Raw genomic sequence first — 25,583 nt, 5'->3', positions numbered from 1 at the left:
AAACAAATGAATAATGACTCTATATAATCATATGTAAGGGATAATGTGCAGCGACGCGGTCATTATGGGGAAAAGAACACTGACAGGCTGATCAGGAGCCCGACTAGATCAGCATGAAGGTGTTCTTTGCACATTATTATTATTATGCACATTATCCCGCTTATTACACATGGCCACATTCTCAACAAAGTAACAACATGACTCCGAATATTAATTGAAATGCTTTCATGGATTTAGAAAATGATTTTATTGATTTAAAAAATAGTTGTATTGATTTAAATTGACATGCATCCGCTAAGAAAAATAGTCCGTTGTTACTGTTTGTACTAACGTAGAAACGGCAGGAACTGCTTCAATAGTGTTTTTGAGGAGCTTTTTTATTACAGATTTGAAAACATCGTTGCTTGCTTTAAAAGTAGCACAATTCATTATGTCAAACCTTGGAAAGTATCTAGATATCCCTGCCCTAATGCCAAAGTAACTGCCAACTCCCCTCTCCTGCATGGTCAGTTGCAGCTCACAGAATCAGCCCCCTGCAAAAACAGGGCTGGAAAGAGCAAATAGAGCGAAATGAGGCATGGCTAAAATGCAGGATCTGTTTGGTATTTTGAAAAAATATATATATTATTTATATACTTTATATAGGTATATGGCCCTACAATATATGTTTCAAATATAGCATGATAGGTCCACTTTAACTTACACATATGTTTTGGTTGCTATATTACCATTGTAAAGTGTGAAACAGTACCATACATATGTATTAATTACATAGTTCAAGACGTACTTTTGACCATAAAAGGTCCACACAAAACTAAACGTCTAAACTAAACACCTTCAAAAAAACGTACAAAAACTCACCTCTTCAAACTGGCTTTTCATGTGTGATTGTTGTTTTATTGCTTGATTTTAATGTGATTTCTTACTATATTTAATTGTTGTCCTTTTCTATTTTTTTACTACCTCTGTAAAGCGACTTTGAGCACCTGTAAAAGCGAAATAAAAATAAATGTATTATTAACATCACCTTGGCAATAATGGCATTTGAAATTTGGTGTGCATTTCCAGACTTCAGTGAAGGGGACAAAAATAGGAAGTTTCCTCAGACCTTTACCGTGTGTGCCAATTCTGCCAGCGTGTGTTGGTGCTACTGAAGTGTTGCTGGGATGAAAGCAATTCCACGCCTCAGCAGATCTTGGTTATTTGTGCTGTTAGTTTGTTGGAAATAGTAGAGAGAGGTGTAGGGGAAAAGGCAGGGTACCAAAAGGCAACAGTGGCACCAAGTGGTCAAGTTTAAAATGAATTGTGTCTCACACTCTGGAATGGCTTGTGTATTATTAAAGTGTATATATGATCCAACATAGATACTTACTAAATGCTTAAGGTCATGTTATTTAATCACTTTCTTAGGCCCAAAACCTATGCAAGAGAGCTGGGGAAATGGAGGAGAGGAGATGGGCATGTCGTCCGGGCATTGGGACACTGAGGAGGGGGACATGTGGAACAGCCCCACCTCCCAGGAAAGCAGCTCTTCTTGCAACTCCTGGGGCAATGGACCCAAGAAAGGCCCAAGCAAGGTGAGAGAACACAGCTGACTCTTGTCATAAATACACTTTTTATTGGTGGTAATTCATTTCATGTACATTAACTTTTCTATAACTTAATACTTTTCTTGTGTGTTTTTAGGCGAAGATAGGCAAGCCAGATGAGGCTTGGATCATGAACCGTCTCATTAAACAACTCACTGACATGGGCTTTCCGGTAAGTTGTGAAACTGATGGGGGTCTAAACCATCCAATGATAAATACAGCCACCAATAATATAACAGTAAAAAGGTAAAACTCTGAACCTTTCATAAAAATCCACTATTGTCAGTGACTGGACTGTTATTGGTGTTTTACAGAGAGACCCTGCTGAGGAGGCTTTGAAGAGCAACAACATGAACCTTGACCAGGCCATGAGTAAGTTTGCACATACTTGTGTCCTTGTGTGTGTATTGCAATACTACAACTTACAGTCAAATGCCAGAATTCCAACACATCAATACATTGAAATATTCTCATTGGATTTTGTGCCACGGTATTGCTCTACGTCTAGATTTATAATCTAATCAATCTACCTCTTTCCTGTTCCCAGGCGCCCTGTTGGAGAAGAAGACAGACCTGGACAAGCGGGGCATGGGAATGTCTGATTACAGCAACGGCATGAACAAGCCCATGGTGTGTCGGCCCTCAGCACTCTCCAAAGACCCCTCCGACCGCAACTCCTATCTTGACAAGGTTAGACATTAAGCAACTGACCATCCATCAGGCCTTTTCCCAACATCTGTTGAAATGATTTCATCATCTGATAATCGAATCAAGTTCATATTTCTGTGTTTATTGCTTAATAAAAAAATGTGTTACGTCTTAATCCCCTTAAACCTTTTATTTTCTCTGTTCCAGGATAGTATTCTGTCAGATGAAGCCCCCCAATCACCGTTTCTGCCTTCCCCCAGCATGAAGCTCCCCCTGGCCAATAGTAGCCTTCCTGGGCAGGGTCTGGGACAGGGCAACCCGGGGCTGGCCATGCAAAACTTGAACAACAGACAGGTAACATATTGAGCACACACAGTTATAACACACACTATCACCTAACTTAAATTGGGAAAGAGAACAGAAACATTTAAAGTGTTACACAATCCATAAAATAGAGCTGCAGTAAAACGATATTGTAGAGCATGGGCATGAATACAAACAGCAGCAACATGTTGTTAAGTTGGTTCATTTCCCTCTTGTTTAATGTGTAGAAGAAACAGTTCTTAATTAAAAAATAAAATAAAAACAGAGCAAATATTCCCAGTTTAGGAGAAAGAAATGTAAGTTTTTAGGAATTACGTGTTGAACATATTTTCTGACAGACTGTGCTAACAAACCTCATTCATTGCAAAAATATTTCAATCAACCATCTATGTTTATCACACTGCAGATGTATGGCCATCATTTAAACCCTCTCAACCCACATGCTCTCCTGAGTCTCCACTTTTCTCCTGCTCACTTATATGTGAATGACCTTGCCTGAAGTGCCCATTGTAATCAGATAGTTATGCTCTATCAAATATCACCCCAGAGGCATTCATGGCCCAGAAGAAATTGCAGTGTGTCCTTGAAGCCCAAACAAAGGCATTGTGAGCGGGCCTTTTTGCACTGAAAGAAAAGACCTCTCGAACAACATTGAATCAGAAATTATGGATTAAGCTTCCTTTTAAGGGCTGATTGTATTGGGCCACTTGATGAAGTGTTAAATGGAGAAAATAGTTGCAATTTCATGAACTAACAACTAGCTGCTCTGTTAGTGCTCAGAATGTGGACCGGGTGTAGTGTGAAGATAGACCTTGAAAGAAAATGCTTTGAAATGTTATTAGATATTGCTATGTGGGATAGAAATGTAATCGACCTAAGGTTTGCTTTTGAGTGCACTTTCTCATTCAATTCAAGTATCCTTCATGTACTGAATGAACCCATCAAATGGATAAAGACTTGACAGTTGGGTGGTCAACTCTTGACCTTACTCTTAAGGTTTTCTGAGTGGTCAAGAATACACTCCTTCATTCAGAATTCAGTGGCTCAGCGCTTTAGTCGATTCTTTAAACATGGAGGATTTAAAGAAGTTTCCTCTTTACCTTTATGACTCCTGCGTTTAGATACCCAGTGGAATGTTTGGCAGTAGTGGAGCAGCACAAACCCGGGCCATGCAGCAGCAGCAGCAGCAGCAGCCTCCTCAGCCACCAGTGCCACCTCTCAGCTCCTCCCAGCCTAGTCTACGTGCTCAAGTGCCTCAGATTCTCTCCCCTCAGGTAGAAACACACACATAATCACGTACATATTTAATGTGCAGAGCTATATAGGTCAATTACACACAAGATCACGTAAAAGTTGGCTGGCAGATAGTGCTGTAAACACACACTGTGACTCGTTCACTGAGTTACATACTTGACAAGAACACTGTTGGTGTCATATCAGTATCCTACTCTTTATAAAAGCAGAAATATATTGTGAAGACTGTCAAAAAACATCACCACCTACATTTATTTCTCTGGGAAGCATACTACTCCTACACCTTTTGGCTTGACAAGACTCCTCTTGCAGACCCTCTCTCCTCTTTTCCTCCTTGCGTGCATGTATCAGCGACTAGTTTTACCTTGCCCGAAGTTACTTTTGTACAGTGGTTGTGAATTGCAATGACTAACCTGTCATCTCTCTCTTCCGTATCACCATTCTTCCATACCTGCCTCCAGGTCCAAGCACAGCTCTTACAGTTTGCAGCAAAAAACATTGGTCTGAACCCTGCACTTTTAACCTCACCAATAAACCCTCAACAAATGACTCTCTTGTACCAACTTCAGCAACTGCAAATGGTGAGTCAGAGCTATCCCTGTTAGCAATGCAGTGTGTATTTAGAGGTCTGAGGCAGAGGGTGTGTGTGTTGGACTTACATCTAAAGGGAAAGGAAACCAGGCACACAGTTCATGATTTAATTACTGGTGACAAGACGAGACTTAAGGATGTGTCCATGTATAGATGCATGACAAAGGATAGAAGGGATAAGGTGTATCAGACACTGTAGATACAATTTGCCTCTTTTATTTGTAATCTCTTATGGTTCCTTTTTCTTTCAGGCGTACCAGCGTTTACAAATCCAGCAGCAGATGATGCAGGCGCAACGCAATGTTTCCGGCCCCATTAGACAACAAGAGCAGCAAGTGAGTCAACAAGTCTGTATTTGCACCCACGGAAGTATGATCATGAAGGTCATCCGTTTCTTGTGTGAGACCTCATGTGACCTCTGACGCACCTTCATCTTTTTCTCAACAAATATGTTGGTGCTCACATGAGAACATGGAGGAAGGAGGAGCATTATGCAATGTTTTTTAAAGCATGGGAACAGGTTACTTCTTGTTGATCACCAGCTAACCACTCTTTCTCATTATGTGAAAAGAGTCTGTTCTCCTTTTCTAAGGATGTTTTTATTTTGTCAGTCAGATGAACGGCATGTTGAAAGGATTGCTTATCACACGGGTTTTTTCCACTTGCTTTACTGACTACCTTTTTGCTTTGTCCAAAACCTAATCATCCTCTTTTTTTCTAATATTTCTGCTTCGTTCCTCCTCCCACTTTCTCTTTTATATATTTTCATAATTGTTTCTTCCATCTTGCTTTTGCCACTAAATTATTCAAATCGTCTCTTTGTTTACCTCCCAAATTGCTTTTCACAATGACTTGTTTTAACATTGTCTTTCCTCTCCCAGGTTGCACGTACAATCACCAACATGCAGCAGCAGATCCAGCAGCACCAGCGTCAGCTGTACCAAGCGCTGCTGATGAAGCAGCAGCAAGTTCCTTCTCATTCCTCCTCCTCTTCCTCCGCTGGTCTGCATCCCCCCGGTGGCCACGCCGGAGGCCATGGTTCCGGCAAATCAACCCATGACCCCTACACAGGCCAACACCAGTCCCCGGGCCTCTCCGACTCAATGCACACCAAAGAGGCGCAGTCTTCGCCCAACGCCTACAGCTCCTACCCTCTCTGTGAGTCTCAAGGCGGATACTTCTGCTCAAACAATTAGAATCTGATGTTATACTGATGCTGCCAATTGTCGAGATTAGCAGTTTCCCTCTGCAGCCCATTAAACAATGTTTTTTGTTTATGTGCAGCTGGACTGAATCCAAACATGAATGTAAACTGTATGGAGGTTGGGGGTCTTTCCCTGAAGGAGCCCCCTCAGCCCCAATCCCGCCTGTCCCAGTGGACACACTCCAACTCCATGGACAGCCTCTCTGGAAACTCCTCAAACATGGAGAACCTCAACAAGCACGGTAACACCACCCTTTAACTATGTCCTAAGAAGTTATTATTTACATAAATGCGCATGTCATCCATAAATACATGCCCCCTGTACATTTACATTATTATTAAGTTCAGCTAGGCAGCTTATATATTTTATAATAGTAGCTATACATAAACAAGGATTTTAATTATGAGGAAAATATAATTTCTTCAAGTAAATACAATTTTATTTAGGACCTTTTGAGATTTTTGAATATTTGTAAAAATGATGCAAGTCTTATAGCTAAGACTTCTTTTTATCACAGGAAACATATGGGTAACTTGTGTCTTTCTCAACTGCTGTAACACATGATTCATCAAAATCACAATCTAGTTCTTCAGCCAACCGCTCTCACACATTTGAGCGAAGGACATGTGTTGTTTTCACACATTGTTAGTGCAATGTCATGGTGTGGCTCAAGCTCTTACAGTTTGTCGCTTAGGTGCCTGATCTGCTAAACCTCTCCTCTCCTAAATCGGAGCCCTGACAACACATTATTTAAGGCAATATTTTAAGTTGAAGCACCCAAATGTTTACTCTGCCGCAACACATTTGGCTTGCACATTGTTTTGAGATGAAAACTAGCTATAACTGATGTTTGTTGACTCCTGCGCCTTCCATTTCAACACTTGAGATGTAATCAGCCTTTGCTCTGGGCATTTTCTTCCCACACGTCTTCAGAACAAATACTGAAAAAACATGATATCAGCTTCATACACTTATCTGTAAGTGTCATCAATGTTTGATTTCCATGTCCTATGGAAAGGTTAATTGATGTCCTTAAAAAACACTCAGAGCATCATTTAAATAAAATGACTGCATGTTATTCTTAAAAAGCGTTCTTGTGAATTTATATTATGGATGGTGGACTCTTACAGCTGATGTTATGATGAACAAGAATGAGTTCAAAAGAGTATGTTCCTATAGTTTGTCCTCATTTCAAAGTAAAACTAGTTTAATCTGTTTTATTTGTCTTTGCATATACTAGGTGCCATATCTGCTGCCTCTTCCCTCGGCCCCCCTGGGAAGCCCCCCCATATGGAGGACTCATACAGCCCCTACAATCTAATGTCCAGCTCTGAGTCCCCCACCAGCCCCCAAGATAGCTGGGGCCCTGGCAAGAGCCAGAATGAAAAGATCTCCAATGGGACCAACATTAACTGGCCCCCAGGTGAGGAAAAGATGCAAATAAAGATGTTAAAAATCCCCATAAATCCATATGTTTTCTAATTACATCTATTCTCAAGCCTCTCCTGTTTTATTGCACCCATAGGCACGGGACAGCTGAGCCTGTTATCATTCATACAGTGTTGTGACATAATGTAATATAAAATGGGGAAAAAAATAGGAAGTGACAAATCAATTTGTCACTTCCTGCAGCGGTTGCATAGCTTTGAGAAGAAGTATGTAGATAGCAGTGGCTGTGAGGCTTGTGTGAATCGCTTAAACTGTGAGGAAGTCATGAGATGGTGAAAAATTATTATTTGTGGTTTTCAACCTTTTTTCCCCCCCATCAGAGTTCTGCCCCGGTGTGCCATGGAAGGGTCTTCAGAACATCGACCCTGAGAATGACCCCAACATGACCCCTGGCAGCGTCCCCAGCGGTCCCACCATCAACACCAACATCCACGACGTCAATCGATACCTACTGCGGGACAGGAATGGAGGTATGAATAGAAACAAAAGCCACAAGTATTAATTTAAGATAACCACAAGTCCTAAACCCAAAACATGCTGTCTTAAGTGACAACATTAATAATAACTTCAGTTACACATGCTGACTTGTGCTGTCTCGGCTACACCACAGGCGCTAAAATCATGTGCTTGTGCTGATGCATACATGACGTTCTTCTTTTTCTTTTCCCCCTCTGTCTCTGGTTACAACACGGTCACCTCTACCACCATATAGCCACTTCCCCAGCTCCGTCACTGGAGAATGGCTCTCTGCCCCCCCCCAGCAGCGACTGGCCATTCAGTGGCTACAATAGCTCTTTCAGTCTGTCTTCCTCTGATGGAGACAGCTCAGGTACACATCCAGCGTATCTTCCCTCCATGTGTGGACCTGCCAAACCTCTCCCCGTCCAAATTGAAGCCCCGATTCTGCACTCAGTCCGAGGCTCCCTACTTATCCTATACCTTACCCAACTCCTGACCTCTGTTTATGACCCTTCTTTCACCCCAATTCACTCTGTAAACCTGTGCGTTCAGTGCTTTTAGAATCTTTAACAATACTAAGAGAGAACCCTCCCCTAAACGTGACCTTCAACCATCTGTTCCTCCCCAACCCACAAGAAAACCTCACCCTTGGGCCTTGTCGGTCATGACATCCAGACACACCCTGTGCTTGTTTGTGCTTTAAGATTCATTTGTTTGCATTTACACAGAGGTTAAGGAAAGAGATTCAGCATAAATCCAGAAAGCAACACTAGAAACTGAAAAATAAACTTGACGGTTTTTTTTAAACATAGTTTCTATTTTCAGAACTTTAACATTTGTTTGAATTATGAGTTATTACACTTTTACAGCAGAACAATTTCAGATAGATGCACTGCATATTGTTAAAATGAAAAGGAAAACATGATTTAACATTAAGAACCACTTAGGCTAGTGTTGCCATTAGCAGAGCCAGTTAGTTGACCAGGGAATATAACATCTGTGTTACTCTCTGTTACTGCTCTCCTCACCCTCTACCCTCTCTCCATTTAAAGGAAAAATGTCTGACATGAAGTCCACCTGGTCCCAAGGGCCCATCTCTCAGAGCCAGGCCTCTCTGTCCCACGAGCTGTGGAAGGTTCCTCAGGGGCCCCGCAGCAACCCGGCCCCCTCCCGGCCTCCACCGGGTCTCAGCCACAACAAGCCCTCCTCCACCTGGGGAGGCAACTCCCTGGGCCTGGCCCAAGGCTGGAGCAACTCCTACACCTCTGGTTAGTGCTCTGAACTGTAATGCATTCAAACCTATTAGCAGCACCTGATGAACTGACGTTAAACCGTCATTATTACAAACAATTGCTCTAAACCTTTCAACCAAACTATAATTTAAACTGCATTTCAGATCATAACATTTAAAAATATCTTCATTCCAAAATGTTGCATCGTCCAGGGGTCTCAAACTCAAGGCCCGGGGGCCAAATTCGACCCGTGACTTCATTTGATGTGGCACGCAAGAGCTTGCAAAGAATATAATACGTTTATTATACGGTTACATGCCACTTTACAGAAGCAGGTTGCCCATAAACTACATGTCCCACAATGCATCTCGTTTTGTGACATGCGCACTGAAGAAACTTGCAATTACCGTACTTTTCGGACTATAAGCCGCGACTTTTTTCCCCTTTTTTTTGTACAGCTAACGGCCACTAGGGAACCTCCTAAATCTATGCATTTTACAGGTAAAATTAACCACCTTTAACACTATGGGCTCTATGACCGGTCCGCGCCCCCCACCTTTAAGCGGCGGCCGCGGGCTCCAGCAGGAAAATCTGGAGGCTGGAAAAGAGTGAGACAGGTAGTGCGCCAAAGTAAAAGTGGAACCGAGAGACAGAACGAGAGCAAGACAGACGGACAATTTAGCTGCTGCGGCTTATATGCAGGTGCGCTTTATAGTCCGAAAAGTACGGTATTTGCCCTGGACTTTTGCTTTCAGACTTAGTTAATTACTAAGTTATTACTCTATCTGATAATAATCCAATTCATAGGCAATAATGTCATATAATACATTATTTTATATATTTATATAGTTACCACCGGCCCTTTGAGTGCAACCATAATGCTAATGTGGCCCGCGATGAAATTGAGTTTGACACCCCTGGCTTAGTCTATTGACACTTCTGAGTCTCATGTTTCATTTTCACTAGTCTAGATCTCTTTAAAATCTAGTAAAATCTTTTTTTATTTTTAACGTGTGCCTGCCTTTTTATATAATACTTAAGTCTACTCTTTTTACTTTATTCTGCAATGTACCTTTGCTGCTGTAATTCCGTAAATGACCCCGCTGCGGGTCAAATAAAAGATTTCCGATTCTGATACAATCACCATTAACTTATGAGGAAACGTGATGTTGCTGCCGAGACTTTTTCTTCCAAAATATGTAATTTATAATGAGAGTTTTCAAAATAGCTCTTAAATGAAAAACTTGATTTTCACCAAGTGAAAGCTACCGATATGAATCTTAATGATGTAGTTCACACCCTGCCACCACAGACTTGACTGCAGGATGTGTAGGAGTGCTGAAGTTCACAGGCGCGACCCTTCACTGACAGCGCTCGCTAAATAAAGGCAGGGTGAACACACCCTGCTAAACTGACATTTTGAGGTTTTCCGGCTCTGCAAGCAGCCTCATTTAAACTACATTCATGCACCTTTTTTGACACAACACTTTGAAGACCGAAGAGTAAACGGTACATTTATTAGTACTACTAGTAGTAGAAACAAGAATCAGGTGTGGGAATAGATAACAGAAGTTCTTCCGTTTAAAAAAAAAAAAAAGAAACTCTATACCCTTGAAGAAGCATTACAGAGACTAAGAAAGTAAAGTTTAAACAGTCTCCCTTTTTAGAGTTCTATTACAAATACAATGTATTTGTTCCATACTCTATTACTCTATATACTATTAAACCAACTCAAAATAATTGCTTTTGGGAAAAATGACATTACTTTATCACAAACTCTGCAGCTCAGCTACTTAATTGTTCTTATTACTATTAACACATAACATAATATTGGACATTTCTGTTACAGAGACAACCACCTGGAGTACGGACAGCTCCAACAGGACGAGCAGCTGGCTGGTGCTCAGGAATCTCACCCCACAGGTACGTGCTCTGTGCTGCTATTGCTTGATTTAAGACAAATACGATGTTGTGCTTTCGGTTTGCAATTGTTTTAAATGCTTTTGTTTGTTTGTGCTTCAGATTGATGGCTCAACTTTGCGGACCCTGTGCATGCAGCACGGCCCCCTGATCACATTCCACCTCAACCTGACCCAGGGGAACGCTGTGGTGCGCTACAGCTCCAAGGACGAGGCTGCAAAAGCCCAGAAGTCTCTGCACATGTAAGCCTCAGCCAATCCCTGGCAATCACACATACATGAGACATTCACTGGTTTTTTCTCAACTTCCTCTGCCTTTATACATCCAAGTGAAGCAACTAATTGAAGAGGAAAAGGTCAACACTTGGGGGAAATTTCCCGTGCTGTAGACAATGTTGTTTTTGTAACTAGGCAGTCACATGAGAGTGGAGGTGGCGAGTCATGCTGTAGTCAGCTGTATTGAAACGTTGCAGTGTTTTTTGTTATAGTCAAAGTTGAATGGGTGGAAACCCCATCTCAGAGCCAATCTGGTTGTGTATTTAGTTTGTCCTTAATGTAGCTTTGCTAATAGTGGCAGCCACTGCAGATGGTTGTCATGGAAACCATCTGTGTGACTCACTTTTAAATATCAGCAGCAGCATGAAATGTGGTTTTAGCAAGGTCTATAAACCACATAAGCTTGGCAGCGCGCTTTAAAAAACAGTACCATTCGCTTTAAAAAGAATGTCAGTTATGTCCTGTCCTATTTGAAAACTATGAGTCCCTTTATCTCTGGTTGAATAGAAATGTAAAAATAACAATTTCAAATACAAAAGCATTAACATGTCCTCTTTTATCCTCTGTAAGGTGTGTGCTTGGGAACACCACCATCCTGGCGGAGTTTGCCGGGGAGGAGGAGGTGAACCGCTTCTTTGCACAAGGCCAGTCGCTGGGGGCTAACACCACCAGCTGGCAGGCCAACCCTGGAGCCAATCAGAACAGGATGGGCGGAGGCGGACAGTCCCACTCCATGAGCCAGTGGAGCAGCGGAGGCAAGCCCAGCGGAGGCGACTTGCTGTGGGGCAACGTGCCCCAGTACTCCAGCCTGTGGGGACCCCCGAGCGGAGAGGACCACAGGGGGATCGGGAGCCCCACTTCCATCAACACCCTGCTGCCTGGAGACCTGCTGAGTGGGGAGTCCATGTAGGAGGATGCTACAATACACTAAACAACCAACCACCACCACCACCACCATGTCACGTAAGGCATTGGTGGTGGGTGGGTGATAAAAAATAAAAAAAGTCTATAAAAACAGGAGCAAAACCCAAGCAAATCATGTGGCGATAATCAGTATCAATTTGAACTGTTTTGAACTGTGAACTGTGAATCAGAAGGCGGGAGTCCCTACCACACAGACTGCTGACTCCAGTCCTTCTGCTTCGATTTGTCCCTTTTCTTTGGTTCGGTTTTACCTCCTTTGGGGAAAAGAAGCAAACATTGTATCCCTTTGGTATTTTTGATCATGTAAAACTAACTGAAATGAGACACAACACAAAGAAACCTTTTAAGTGTTTTTAGTTTTTCCATAAGTATACATGACATTCTGTGTGAAGTTTTTTTATGAGAAGCAATCAAAGCTGCCATCTGAGACTTTCCTTTTCCCTCCAAAAAAAGAAGAAGAAGAAGAAGAAGAATCATCCCAAAATAAGAACTTAAAACAACCATTCCCAGCATGTCCATGGCCAATGATGTGGTTCAAAGACCTTTACTAGTTATGTTAACGTTTGTTTCTCAGCACTAATATTAGCCTTAAGTGCTCTCTGGCCTAGGTCCTTCCCAAGCCGCCTTTTTTAGTTTCTTTTGTAACTGAAGAAATAGCTGAAATCTTGCACAGTTTCACCTCTGAGCCAGCAGGTGGTACAGGACATGACTGGTGAGCGACTCTGTCACTGGGCAGAGAGAAGGCCTGGCCACGTGACTGGCCCTACCAATCATCAGCTTAACTATTTGATTTGTATTCTCAAAGGGATAGACACAGCTGTTAAATGTCCTCTTTATTTGTAGGCCTAGACCCAAGCGCATTATTTTATATCTATTACAACATATAAGCTGACAGAAGATTATTTGTCGACCTCGCTGCGTGTCTCTGTTTCCGTACATGCCTATTATGTCCGGTGGCACCTAATCATTGACGTCTGCAAGCCCAGATCCTTCTGGTCACCTTCAACCCGGGCGCTTACCGGTGCTGTGTTGAATTTTCTATTGTCCGATTTGTTATGAAGCCCAGCGGTCTGTATGGTCAGCCAGTTTTTGGAGGGAAAAAAAGGACACAATTTACCTTCATGTGACAGTTACATTGTGCAATATACACCATAGACCTTTCTTCCGTCCATACTCTACGTCCACCGGAGCTGGTTTCGCTTTTTTCGATTGTTGCTGATTGCAGCAAAAAGACTTTGGAACTTCACAAACCTTACCCCCTTTTTTCAAAACTTGGATTCCCCCCAGGCCGCCAGTCCCCCTGGAAAACTCTGCAAAGAGGAAGCAACAGCTTTTGAACTGTGCAAGCAGCAAACTGTACACAAGAATGACACTGGGTACACAATAATGCACACTTCCTCTCTGCGTGCCACAGCCACACCCAACAGAGACTGAATCCACAGGTTTGGGTATCTGGCACAATACCAAATAAGAGGGGTTTCTCCTAATGCAGTAGACCTACGAGTGTTCCTTGCGTTTGGTACTGTACAAACAAATGAAACTAAGACTTTTATAAATTCAAAGGGTTTTATCATAGCACTTATGAAGAGCAAATCGCTTCGACTGCAATCCAATAAATCTAAAAAGGAGCAGCATAAACATTGAAAACTAAAAATACTGCTCTTTTATGTACTATATCTATTCCTTGGAAATGTGTCTGGCGTTGTTCCTATGGTAGCAGGACGAAGGGAAACGGAACTGAATTGTACCGTTGGACTTTGGGGAAAAAAATGCAGTCTGATTTATTTGTTCCTTCTTTGAACAATATCGAAGTGAATATCACTGTTACTCCAAATGTTAAGCCTTGTTCTGCTTGGAGGCACTAGACAATGTCAGCTGTCTCTGACGCCCGCTGGCCAGTCAGTCGGTGGGTGAGTCGGAGGGGAGTCGGGTGGGGAGGGGGGGAAGTGTCCACTGAGTGCCTCTCTGCTGTGGTCCTCTGGGTGTCGAGTGGCAGCCCCACAGCGCAGCACTTCCTCCTGGGCTCCACTTGACCCTCCCTCAGTCTGGCAAGGAAAGCGGCCCCTCCAAAACCGGCCAATCACGGCTCTCCGCCCCACATAACATCTCCAAAGGGGGGGTCGCCACCACCTGACCCCGCTGGCGTCTCGCCCTCTCCCCATCTCTCAGTCCTTTGACACAAAGATCACTTTAGCTGGAAGATGTAATAGTCATATTTCTGGAGTTTTTGCCAGTGTACTTTTTATGTTTTGGGAAAAAGATCATTTTGACTTTATTTTTTTCAATGTGTTATATTGTTATTGGTGTTGTTATTGGTTACATGCAGTGGTGTACAATATACCGGCTGCTGAACTAGCCCTTCACTGTTCATATGCAGAAACACTTTGGTCAGAGGTGCCTCTGTATGTTCATCCTGTGTATTGAATGCAAACCAAGGATCAATACTACAGAGCGTTATTGATTGTCTATTTGTTTTGAACTGATCATGCTTTTGTTTGACAGTATTCTGTAGTACTTCCAGGTAGTATCTTGAGATGTGTAAAAATAGGGTGTCTCAGACGGGTGTGGGTATTTGTTGCTCCAAGCTGCTCCGCCTGCCCGCAGGCTGTCCCCCCTTGCCCTTTGCCTAGCTGCTACGCTATGACCTCCTCCTCCTTGACCAGACCCAGTAGCCCCCCCCCCTACCAGGCCCTCCTATCTGTTTCTATGCAAAAGACTAGAGGCTGGGGCCCTTTACAGCACGCCAAACCTGACTCGGGAATGAGCACTCCTCCCAGAGCTTGGCACACCCAACCCTTGCACCCTCTGTGCGCTTCTGTCAGCACTTAAAAATGGCCGCCGTTTCTTTAAAGTCAGGATCAGCCACCAGAACACTGTCATATATTAAAGTCCGAACACTTACTCGAAGTCGGTCTTTCTCTCTGCGCTGAAGACACTTCTGTCCAGCTTGATCTCAGGGTAGGGGAGTAGATGATACCAAGTATGAGATGCAGCTCTCCGTATATATATGTCCTTTCTACTGTGAGAGCAAAGTCTAAAATTAAAAGGCCATCTGTGCAACAATTTTTACGGACCTCATGCCTCGAACGTAATCCTAATTGGAAGGGAAAGGCTTGTATTGAATCCTTTTCCTCAAAAGGTGGCCTATTGTTACTGTTTCGGGGCCAATTATTGCGTGTAAAAGTTGCCAACGTAATGTGCCAATATAAATTTGCTGTGTCATACTGTATCTTTATAGAGAGCACTTCTGTTCCCTGTTGGGAGGAACTTTGATAACCTTTGCAGAGGGTGAAGCGGGGGACAGGAGGGATCAAACCAATGGGCAGCAGCGTCACACCCTTCAATGACTGAGATTCTTTTTTTTTGTGTGTTTTTGTTGGGAATGCCTCATGCTAAGGACAAAATCTTTACTCAGTTGGGGGTTCCAGTTTGCTACAGTGCACAGTTGATGATGGGTAATCCCGGGTACATATTTTTTTAAAACCAAAAATGAAATTGCATTTTAACGTCATTTTTATGAAGTTTGACATAAAAATCTTAAAAATGCTAAAAAATCTAAGTGAAAAAAAAGATCTATAATATGTTAAATCTCTGCACTTCTAGCTGAAACGTCTCCGCTCATCAGCCTCTACGTCCACCATCTAACGGAGTAGAGTGGTGGCCGGGGTGCCTTTTTGTGGATGCTGTATTTATCTCGTTTTTATGTTTGTGTCCTGCTCAAAGCAGGCCCACTGAACTGTACATTTCCACAGACCCAGATGGCTTGGGCCCACTGTATCAGCCTCGCTCTCCTCGCTCTGCATCAGCAGGAGGGGAGGGGCACATTTCAAGAGGTACAAAGTCTTAAAAAACATTCTAAAGAAAAAGTTTAAAAAACAAAAAAAATGAACAAGAAAACGGGAAAAGGCTACCTTTCAGGACTTGCGGTCCTGCAGCACACAAGCAAAAATCACTATTGCCTGTTTCTGTAACTGCCTTGATCCAAGCTCAGACAGACCCAATAGCCGAGGACCTCCCAGCATCCTGTACTAACTGGAGAACCCTGACAGTGAGGGGGGTTTCCCATGCTGCACCAGCATCGAGAGGTTCTCCTCTCTATAGCTCTGTTCTAGATGACAGTATATATGTATACACTACAGTAAGTATACATATATATCTGTGAGTTCAGTGTGTGGTATCACCTCTTCAGACTTCTTGGATCGTAACCTCTGAAACGTTTCATTTTCGTTTGAAAGGTCTTGGTTAAATACAACTGAAAAATGAGCAATATGTATTTTCCCCGCAAATAAGCGAAACGAAGGAAAGAATTTGGGTCGGGTGTAAACTGATACTTGATTGATTGAAAGCTACGCCTTTCTCACAGAGTTGGATATGCACGTTCTGGCTTTGATGACCTATTACAGTACTTTGAAGTGCTTGTACTGTAAATATGTGTTTTTGTTTGTCAATTAGCCCGTCTAAAAGCCCAACCCAACCAGTCGCTAAAAAAAAATCTCAAACATATCAAAACACGACAAAATATTGACCACAAATACTTGAATCATGGAGCGCCAATAATGTAATGTGAAGTCAGTAATTCTCTTCTAGCTCTCTCCACCTGACAGGTACACTTGGGGGACTCTTAGAGAATATTAAAAATGTATTGCATTGAGTTACAAATACAAAATCTTAGAGGTAAAAATGCAAAGTCATCTTAGATGTGTGCTTGAAAGTCAGATGTTTGTATGAATGTGTGCGCAAGAAACTGTGTACCAGGCAAATGGCCTGTTGTTGTGTTCCACTCAGTATGTTATATTTTGTGTCTGTTTTTATCTTTTCTTTTTTGTTGTCCTGTCAAAAACTGTTTTGATAGACATGTTATTATCTTCTAACGTTGCACTGAGTGTCTTCTACCCCTCACTCAGCTAATCGTAGAGAAACGAGTCTAAGTACGGAGGGGAGATGGTGACAATTCATGTGTACATGTTTACTCAAGGACTTAATGGATTTTGTTTCATTTTATCTGTAAAAAAGTGTATCTACCTTATAGTGGCTTTTATTGTGGAGTAATCCAATACAAGGATTATCATTGAGTATTGCACCATTATGTTCCAATTATATAAAAAATGAAAAAAATCTTAAAATACAAAGACAAAAAAAAACTACAAAAACAAAAAAGAGGGTAAAAAAACAGAACTGTTGCCATAGATAGTTGTAGGACTAGTAATCCCTATGTTAACTTCATGGAGAAATGGAAAGGGATAAAGTGTGGGAGGTGAGTTTGTTACAAGACTCATTTCAGAGGTGCCTATCTTTTTTTTGGGGGTGGGGGGGGGGTTGTGTTTTTTTGTTGCAAAAGCCACCTGTCGTTTACAAGCATTTCATTTGTCTGAAGTTCAAGGAAATACAAATTTATAACAGGAATGTTGTAAAAAAAGAAATCATGACATTTTTGCAAAATGAAGATTTCTGCTACTTTAAGAACTCTGGGATTGATCAGTGTTGTCATATTTCAATGATTAAGTTCTCTTTCAGCGTCGACAGACTATCTGTATGGATTCTGTAAGTTGTGATGTTATGTTTCCTGTAAGCAACGCAGTTTGCTCACTATCTTGCACACTCATAAAAGATGTGGATTATGTCTCAGGAAGGCCAGGGTTCCAGATACCAACTCCATCATTTCTAGGTTTAATCTTTGTGTGAAAAAAAAAAAAACCAACTGAAAACAATTAAACTCCAAGCAGGCACTGAAGGTCACGAGTTTAAACGGAACATAGAGTACCATTGTTTTCTTGAAAGCAACAACACAAATGTTCGTAGCAAGTTATATATTTACCAAATAAGACTGAGAATCAACTTTGAAAAAAGTGGAGTGCTTTACATGTGAAATCTAAGTAGAATCGCTTTACATTTAACCTGATCAATGGTTTGATTGTCAAAAAGACAGTGACATAAAAATGCATTTGTATGTTTTGACTTATTGTTAACGTTTCCATCCTGTAGTTCAGGAGCATTGTGCAAGAAGTTTGTTTTTCATCATCTCTCCTGTCTGCTAACATGTGACAGGTAGTTCAATAGTTGAGAGGTTTTCTTAACATGTAACGGAAGGTTTTCAGAGGCAGATGAAGTGGAGGAGTAAAGCTGGTTTTTAAAGGATCATGATCTATGCACAAGTGGGAGGGAAGAGTCCAAACCCAGCTGCTGTACTGCGGGCGTTTGTCGACTCAGTCTGGGGTTCAGGGTTTGATGTAGGGTTGTTCTTGTTTTGTCTCTTGCTCAAATTTCCTTCACTTCCCCCTTCCTCCTTTTTCGTTATCGTCATCTAATGTTTTAGCAAAATGTTACATTGTGTCGCCATGCTGTGTAATCCTTAACCAATGAGCGCTTATCCTTCGGCTAAAGCACTGTGGGTTGTACTGGAAAAAAAAGCCCATGACTTTTAAGGCTGTCAGTTTTTTAAAGGGGACGAGGGTGGGGGATGGAATGGGGGTACTTTGCCTTTGCCTTTCTCTTTACTTTGAAAAAAAAACATTAAGGAAAAATGTCTGTAACTGAAATACAAAGTTGTGGCTTTTAATGTTGTTCTTTTTTCTCCTCATAGAATGTGATTGTTAAGGACATGCACCGGAAAAAAATGTTTCTATGAATTATGGAGCTTCTTTCGGACTATATTAATAAATACAAATTTTCTTGCTGTTACTCCGTGTTTTGTCACTTCTTTTTTCTTTTTTTAATGGTTTCTGATTTCATGTTTGATTCAGAGCGATATTTGATCATTTCAATGCATACTGAATGAGAGCCGTAAAGAGACAGAAGTGAAAATATAATGTTTATTAGGAGTGAGAGCTATGTTGATACTGTATACAGTGACCTTTAAAAAAAAGTCATAGAATATTACGCAATAAAAAGAATACAAACATAGTTTGATAGTACAGAATGTCCAAAAAAAAAAATGTCACAAAAATGTCAAAACTATTTAATGGTACCATTAAGAAAGTCATATTTTTTTCTGATAAATAATTATTACAAAAAAACAGCACTCAATCATAAACGGTATGCTGCGAATGTCTTGAATATTCTTAAGGCTTTATCTAAAATATCCAGGGATAACTCTCTGGTTCTGTGCAGGAATTCTTACTCTTAAAATATTTGTTTCAGTTGTTAGTTTTTTTTGTATTTATGTTTTTTTTTACTTTATTGTATACAGCTAAACAGAGAGTATACAGCTGGGAGAGAGGGTATGAGGTGCAGTAAAGAGCCACAGATCAAATACCACCTGGTTCCTGCTGTTATTTCTCAAGAAATTTACAAATCTAAAAACCAAGTTTGTCAATGTTATATGAGGAAGGAAATGTGTTGTTTTGCCCCTGAAGACAAACACAAGGCACAATAATTCATGAGCAGTAACAATTCTACAAGCCAACTTTAATTTGCTGAAAAGGCCAAAAACAGACATTTAAAAAGGTTCTTCAGAAAACTTAAACACAAGAAGACTTTAAACTACCAGCAGTCAACAGATGCAACTAATATAAAGAGAGTATGTGGATAATCTTTCAGGTAAATTATGTTAGAGAAACTTAAGAGCCCTGAATGGAGTGAGTTTCAGGTAGCAGTGTGAGAGATGTTTTAGTAACAGGATCGGTAACAGGATCTAATATTTCATTATTCAGCCTCACTCCTGGGGCAGGGGGCCCCTCTCGGGCTTTCGTAATGGTTTTGAGGACAGGATTTCTTCACAGAGCAGTTTGTGTACTCAGAAGGCTCCATTTCCTCCAGATTTCGGGGTGCCCGTTTCCGACTGCCGGTCATTTCCTCGTAGATGGGGGCCTGAGGGTGTGACCTGACACTGCGGCGTGCTTTGCCCTGAGAGACATCAAAAGAGTGGAAAAAAACAAATCAGTGAGGTGAGAAAACAGATTGAACGCACTCTCGATTTCCTGTTCAAATCAGAGTTAGTCATTGTTTTAGTCAAGAGGCAGCATCTTTAAAAGGAAGTCCATACAAAGTCCAACTATGTGTTTTCTGGTAACAGTTACATAACAGGAGTTCCTTACTAATAAAAAGGTCTTAAAACTGAACTAAAAAGTAGAATAAGTCTTTTACTGCCTTCCTCATTACATCGAAGAAAAACATGCTGACAACTGATAGCAACAAGTTGTGATGAAACTCGTGTGGTTTTGTGGTGAGCTGCAGAGGAACTCTCTGGCACGCTCTCGACAGGCAGGTGCTGCCACTCAAATTTCCCCCTCTCAGTGTCGTATTAGAGCAGCTCCACTCACTTTATACATCACCACAAATCCCAGGAGGAGCAGGAGGAGGAGAACCACCACAGCTGAGGACAAAGCATACAGCAGCATGGAGTACCGGGAGCAGCCACACTGACCTCCTGTGAAGAAGCAGAGAGAGAAATGTTGAAGATAAAAGAGACACATTAACTGGACGCAAACACGCATACTCTCCACTGAGATTAGATTAGAGTCAATTCAAAAAGGTATTCCCAACTTCTCACTCCCTTCCTAGTGGTAGACTAGGTTTGAATATATTTTTGATTGTCATTGTGGGGCTTTAGTAAAAGGTGGAGGTCAACTGCTTAGCATTCAAAGACGAAAACTAAACCAATGTGTTGGTTGCAACAAAGGAACATGTTACCAAGAGCAGCAGTGTGGCTAACTTTGTGTTTTTAATTGTTTTTAGACAATAATTGAGCGCTATGGCCCAGAGGAATAAGCTGTATCAGGCTTTAGTGAAATAGACAGCACTTGTTAGTCAGAGCAATACATTGTTGGTTTGGGTGTATTAATACACCGGACAAGTAGGACACAACTCCTTATTGGAATTTAGCACTTCTATTTTATACGAAATAAAAGTCAGTTTACATTTTGTTGTGACCCAGTGACTTCAAATTAATAACTTTCACTATTACTACGCTACAACAAACAGGGCACACCTGTTTTCATTGGGTTTCACTGCACCTTCTATTTAAGGACAAATTATGTTATTAATAATCACAAATGTACAATATTAAAATAGAGCCTTCAGCACATTTTCAAACACAACATTTGTGTGTAGTAAAAACCTTAAAACACAATAAACTGCTGTTTTTGTCATAGGATAAAAAGAGGGTGTCCTACTTGTCCAGTGTAGTCATACAAGACTGCATTGTTTTAGAGCTACTGTGTCACCTGACATGGAAGTTATCTTTTCATAACAATTGATATCAAATAGAAGCTGGATTTAAACTCAACAAAGAGAGGTGGTGAGTTAGTTCAGAGTTACAGTGAAGTGAACCACGGAAGTTTGATTCCACCTCACGCATAATTTGTTTTGTGGAAGTGTTTGTGAAACTGACAGAAGAGATAGAAAGTAATTTTGCATAAGTGCCAGAACATGGTCTACAGAACCATTATCTGAAAAGTAACAAACAATAATGCAACAACAGTGATATACAGTTATAGCCATTGATATTGATTTCATTAGTTGCAGTTATGTTAGTCAAAGGCTGACATCCTGAGATATCCGAGCTGGACTGACATCGCACACTGAAACCATTGAGACAAGAGCACAAACCAGAAGGAGGAACCAAATAGTGGAACAACAGAACAACGGTTAGTATGAAAAGGAAACGTTCATTTTCAAAAGCCTGAAAAAGCCAAATGGAGTTAGTATGAACCAGATCCAGTCCTCCTGTGACCCACCTTGCACTGAGACAAGAAACACTTGTCTGCCTAGACGGGTGCTGGTGTGGGGCCCGCCCTGCAGAAGCAGCTGGCAGCTGTACAGGGCGCTGTCGTCCGGCTGCAGGTGCTGCAGGGTGAGGTTGTAGGTGAGGCCCCTGGGGCCCGGAGCCGAGGACAGCTGCACCCTCTCAACGGGGAACAGAGAGGAGGAGGGGGGGGGGCTGCTGCCATGTTGGTGCTTTGAATTGTACAACACCTCCACAGGTCCCCGGCCCCTCTGCCGCTTCAGACTCACCCCCTCCACGGCCATGGACTCCCCATGGGGGGGGAGGCAGGGGAGTACGGCCGAGCCCCCAGAACACGTCTCTACCAACCCAATGTCCACAGACCCAGGGGCGTCTCCAGAGGGGAAAGGAATACAACTTAAAATAAGGTTTATATGCTAAAATCCTATTTCCTCTGAATAATCAACATATCAGCCAAAGGGTTTTTAGGATTTCTCAGTGGATTTATTTCAAATTGTGTGATTTGGTTAGAGAGAAAGTTTAGATATTGGCCTACAGAATGGGGATTTTGACCGTTTTTTCCACTTTCCCTGAGTATTTAGCTATTAACAAAACAGTCTTAGCAAAAATACTTAATGGTAGCCAGTTTTAAAAAGGCATAATTGATATGAGGATTATAAGAATTATTACAACTTTACAAGTCAGTGAAACTCAATGAGGGTGACTTTTGGTTGTACTGAAGTAGGCCAATATCCTTCCCATTAAACCAGGGGTGTCCACACTTTTTTCACGAGGGCTACATACAGAAAAATATACCAAGGGCTGGGCCACTCCCTAGAGGCGAGGTATATTGCCTCGTAAGTGCAGTTATAAGTTGGAAGAATGTAGGTAAATTGTTCTTGATACTTGAAAATGTAAGAAAAAAACAGCCTACATCACAGCTCTCCATAGGGTTTCATTTGTTTTGTTAGCAGCTCATTTTTTATTTGCTGTGTGAGGGCCGATTCAAAATGGTACGTGAGCCGCATTTGGCCCCCGGGCCGTAGTTTGGACACCCCTGCATTAAACCTATCCTTAGTTATCTCTTTGATGCTCCCTACATTTACAGTTCCACCACAATCCTTCTGGTCGCAGGGCACCTTGACCGAACCTTAATTATTAACAATCATAATAGTTCTCAACCTATTTCAATGAATGCCTTATTAGCCAGTGGGGCTTAGTTGGAGCACACTGAACAAACAGCACCAAGCACACTTTCTGAATGTCAACCACTTGTATTTGACATTTGTCGTGCTTATTTTTGGAAAGCTTAACCCCCTGTGGGTGATATACAGAGTAGTGGGATGGAAAACATTGAATCACTCACCAGCTTTAACAAGGAGGAAGAATTCAGTCTTCCCACGTATTCTTATGTCTTCAGAGGATGGGTTGTCCACCACAAACTCACAGTAGTAGCGGTCCGTGTCGCTGGCACTCAGCTGAGAGACGGTCACATTCAGAGAGTGTGTGCTCGGGTCTCCACTGACACTGATGCGCTTCTTGTCATAATTTTCTTCCACAGTGAAGTCAGTCTCGGTGAACTGGAACAGAACTTCAATTTGATTCAGCCAGCTGCGCTTTAGGTAGACGCCGTAAGGAGAAGGGTTCCTTGGCTCCACCTCACAGGGAAACACCACAGAACCCCCCTCACTCCTCTCCAGGAACTCCGTGTCACTGCACACTTAATTACAATAAAAAAGGAACATTTGTGAGTGTGTCAGTGATAAATAAAAGTTGCTTATTAAGAAACATTTTGAAGCTCAACTGTTGTGGTAATATTAGATTCACATTCATGCCTGACAATATAAAACATTCAATTGACGATTGGGTCGGTTCAATATAATTTTTTTAAAAACACCCCATATTATAATTTAACATATCACAAAAAACATCAGTCCAGGAATCGAACAAACGTAAATCAATCTGTCACAATTTCTCCATAGTTGCTATATTAAATTTTGTGCATGGTTCCTGTTATTTGGTCCTGTAGAATACCTTGGTTGAAGGATATTCTACCCAGAGACCCAGAACACGATCTGATTAGTTGCTTTCTTTTCTAACACAAAACCACTGAAATGCGTAGTGCATGGTCCGAGAAGGACAAACAAATCAACGTAACACTGTAATATTACAGATCAACACACAGATACCATTCTCATTTACTCATTTTATATACATTTTATTTATAAAATTAAATCGATTTTTTGTTTGTTTTATCTGAGTGTTCCAGGGTATTCTCTGAATACCTTGAAGGCCCTGACGGTTCTCCACTGCTCATGTTACACTCCAAGTATATTTCAAACTGGAAAAAAGTAGCAAATATTCAATTTACCAAATCCAGTCTGTGTGATGAAAAGAGTCCCGAGGAAAGCCAGGTACTGGATCCCCTTCATCTTGATTACTGTCAGAAGACTAAATAAGATCCTAAGGTAAGTCAGTGATGTAAAACATGACAGCACACATGCAACACTTAAGAACTGGATGTTAAAAGTGTGGTTGACAGTAAATGAAACCAAGAGGAACTCCATGAAGCTCCACCTTCAAACCTCAAGATGAAGACAAGAGGAAGCACGCGCTAACCAACACAATGCAAGTTCCTTCTGAGGCACTATGGAAATAAATTAACAATAAAACAAAAGACTGACAGTTAAGGATCAGATTAAGAATGATCTAACACAGGGGTGCCCAAACTACGGCCGGGGGCCATTTTGAATCGGCCCTCAGGAAATTCTAAAAGAATAATGGAATATGGCCCACATCTGAAACTTGTGCTTGTCTTATATTGTACTTCTTAAATATATATATCTAAAACATATATTACACAGTAGAATTCATAAGCCAACTTTTCAAATAAATTCAGTCAATTAAAGTTGGAAACATTTTCTAACAAATTTAAGTTGATAAGAAAAAAGCCCAATAACTTATTTACATAACAAGCTTGAAATACACCCTTCCTATTTCCCCTTAGTATGAGCAATCTGAGGCTCCTGTTTTAAGGGATGAGCTGCAACACTGTTTGTTACAGAATAAATGAAACCCTATGGAGTGCTTTGATGTAGGCTGTTTAAAAAAAAAGGCATTTTCAAAATGTCAAGTATCAAGCATAGTTTACCTACATTTGATTGATTTCGGTAACTTATAACTGAACTTATGAGGCAATATACTGTAACTCACCTCTAGCGAGTGGCCCAGCCCTCGGTATATTTGTCTGTGTGTGGCCCTCTGTAAGAGCCAGCGTGTGCAGGTCACTTAGGATCCAAGCTTTTCTGCTCTAGACCTGGCTCTGGAATTTAATAAGCATTACAACCAAGTGCATATCGTAGAGGAAATTATTCAGACTGCCTGTTAGGATGCGTCTGCTGCTTGATAATCAGTGGACAGACCTCCGTCACACATCCTGAAGACTGAAGGGCTCGTGCCATCTGACTCAATTGACAATAATGTGAGCTCAAGGCTTGGCTGCAAAAAACAAAAGAATTGAATCCAAGTACAGCTTTAATATTTGATTATAAGACTTAAGCATTCAAAACATATTCAATATCAATTATATTCACAATTTGGAAAGAAGGAATTACTGAAATAATAAGGACTAATTGTGTTTTCAATGTATAGACATGCAGTAAGACTATTGAAATGGTCTTAAATGATAACCAGCTTTTCAAAACGTTTTAAAGGGAACGTGTTCAAATGTTCGAGACGAAAAGACTACAATTTAAAAGATTTGAAATAACTTTTACATTTAGCTTTTAGATTAAAGCAAAGGCAGCTGGATGTTTTGTTTTTTTCTATTTTCTACTGTTCCGAGAGCCTTTTTAATTTCTGAATGTCAAAGATTTACAGGCATTTTAACTTGTGTTTCAGGTTAGAGACTAGAAAAACACTAAAACTAAATGAAACAGAATGAAAGAATTAAATTGCAGGTCTCCCTTGAAAAAGAGATCTATGATCTCAATGGGACCAATCTGGTTAAATAAAGGTTTGAATGAAAAATGGAGAAAAAAAATGAAAAGATG

At 41.2% G+C, this 25,583-nt stretch overlaps 2 protein-coding genes across 2 annotated transcripts in view; one reads left to right on the top strand and one right to left on the bottom strand.

Annotated features, from left to right (window-relative positions):
• The window catches only part of tnrc6c2 (trinucleotide repeat containing adaptor 6C2), a 52,048-nt gene extending 33,500 nt beyond the window's left edge, over window positions 1-18,548 (top strand). The window contains exons 8-24 of the mRNA XM_034082916.1: window positions 1,411-1,577; window positions 1,687-1,761; window positions 1,904-1,961; window positions 2,137-2,279; window positions 2,445-2,591; window positions 3,683-3,835; window positions 4,277-4,396; window positions 4,658-4,741; window positions 5,288-5,564; window positions 5,691-5,852; window positions 6,852-7,034; window positions 7,381-7,530; window positions 7,773-7,889; window positions 8,572-8,787; window positions 10,601-10,674; window positions 10,774-10,913; window positions 11,517-18,548. Of these exons, the coding sequence (XP_033938807.1) occupies window positions 1,411-1,577; window positions 1,687-1,761; window positions 1,904-1,961; window positions 2,137-2,279; window positions 2,445-2,591; window positions 3,683-3,835; window positions 4,277-4,396; window positions 4,658-4,741; window positions 5,288-5,564; window positions 5,691-5,852; window positions 6,852-7,034; window positions 7,381-7,530; window positions 7,773-7,889; window positions 8,572-8,787; window positions 10,601-10,674; window positions 10,774-10,913; window positions 11,517-11,856 (2,606 nt within the window). The 3' untranslated portion in view covers window positions 11,857-18,548. The remainder of the gene's footprint in view (window positions 1-1,410; window positions 1,578-1,686; window positions 1,762-1,903; window positions 1,962-2,136; window positions 2,280-2,444; window positions 2,592-3,682; window positions 3,836-4,276; window positions 4,397-4,657; window positions 4,742-5,287; window positions 5,565-5,690; window positions 5,853-6,851; window positions 7,035-7,380; window positions 7,531-7,772; window positions 7,890-8,571; window positions 8,788-10,600; window positions 10,675-10,773; window positions 10,914-11,516) is intronic.
• A 705-nt stretch (window positions 18,549-19,253) lies between these two features.
• Window positions 19,254-24,075, bottom strand: cd7al (cd7 antigen-like). The gene is made up of 5 exons (XM_034082904.2): window positions 23,903-24,075; window positions 22,898-23,251; window positions 21,545-21,925; window positions 20,129-20,235; window positions 19,254-19,712 (listed from the first exon to the last, which is right to left on the bottom strand). Exons 1-5 carry the CDS (start codon window positions 23,961-23,963, stop codon window positions 19,512-19,514), a joined length of 1,104 nt encoding a protein of 367 aa, XP_033938795.1. The 5' UTR covers window positions 23,964-24,075; the 3' UTR covers window positions 19,254-19,511.
• Window positions 24,076-25,583: the final 1,508 nt, after the last annotated feature.

This window comes from Pseudochaenichthys georgianus, chromosome 1, assembly GCF_902827115.2.
Source record: "Pseudochaenichthys georgianus chromosome 1, fPseGeo1.2, whole genome shotgun sequence".
In the NCBI taxonomy this organism is placed as follows: domain Eukaryota; kingdom Metazoa; phylum Chordata; class Actinopteri; order Perciformes; family Channichthyidae; genus Pseudochaenichthys; species Pseudochaenichthys georgianus.
This window is presented reverse-complemented; position numbering and strand designations above follow the sequence as displayed.

What these genes read in the sequence shown, in the direction of transcription:
- cd7al (XM_034082904.2), bottom strand. Translation starts at nt 23,963, where the DNA reads ATGAAGGGGATCCAGTACCTGGCTTTCCTCGGGACTCTTTTCATCACA. An exon ending in CATCACACAGACTGGATTTG is followed by an intron (nt 23,252 to 23,902) that starts GTAAATTGAATA and finishes ATTGTAATTAAG; the next exon opens with TGTGCAGTGACACGGAGTTC. An exon ending in CTTCCTCCTTGTTAAAGCTG is followed by an intron (nt 21,926 to 22,897) that starts GTGAGTGATTCA and finishes TCCCCTCTGGAG; the next exon opens with ACGCCCCTGGGTCTGTGGAC.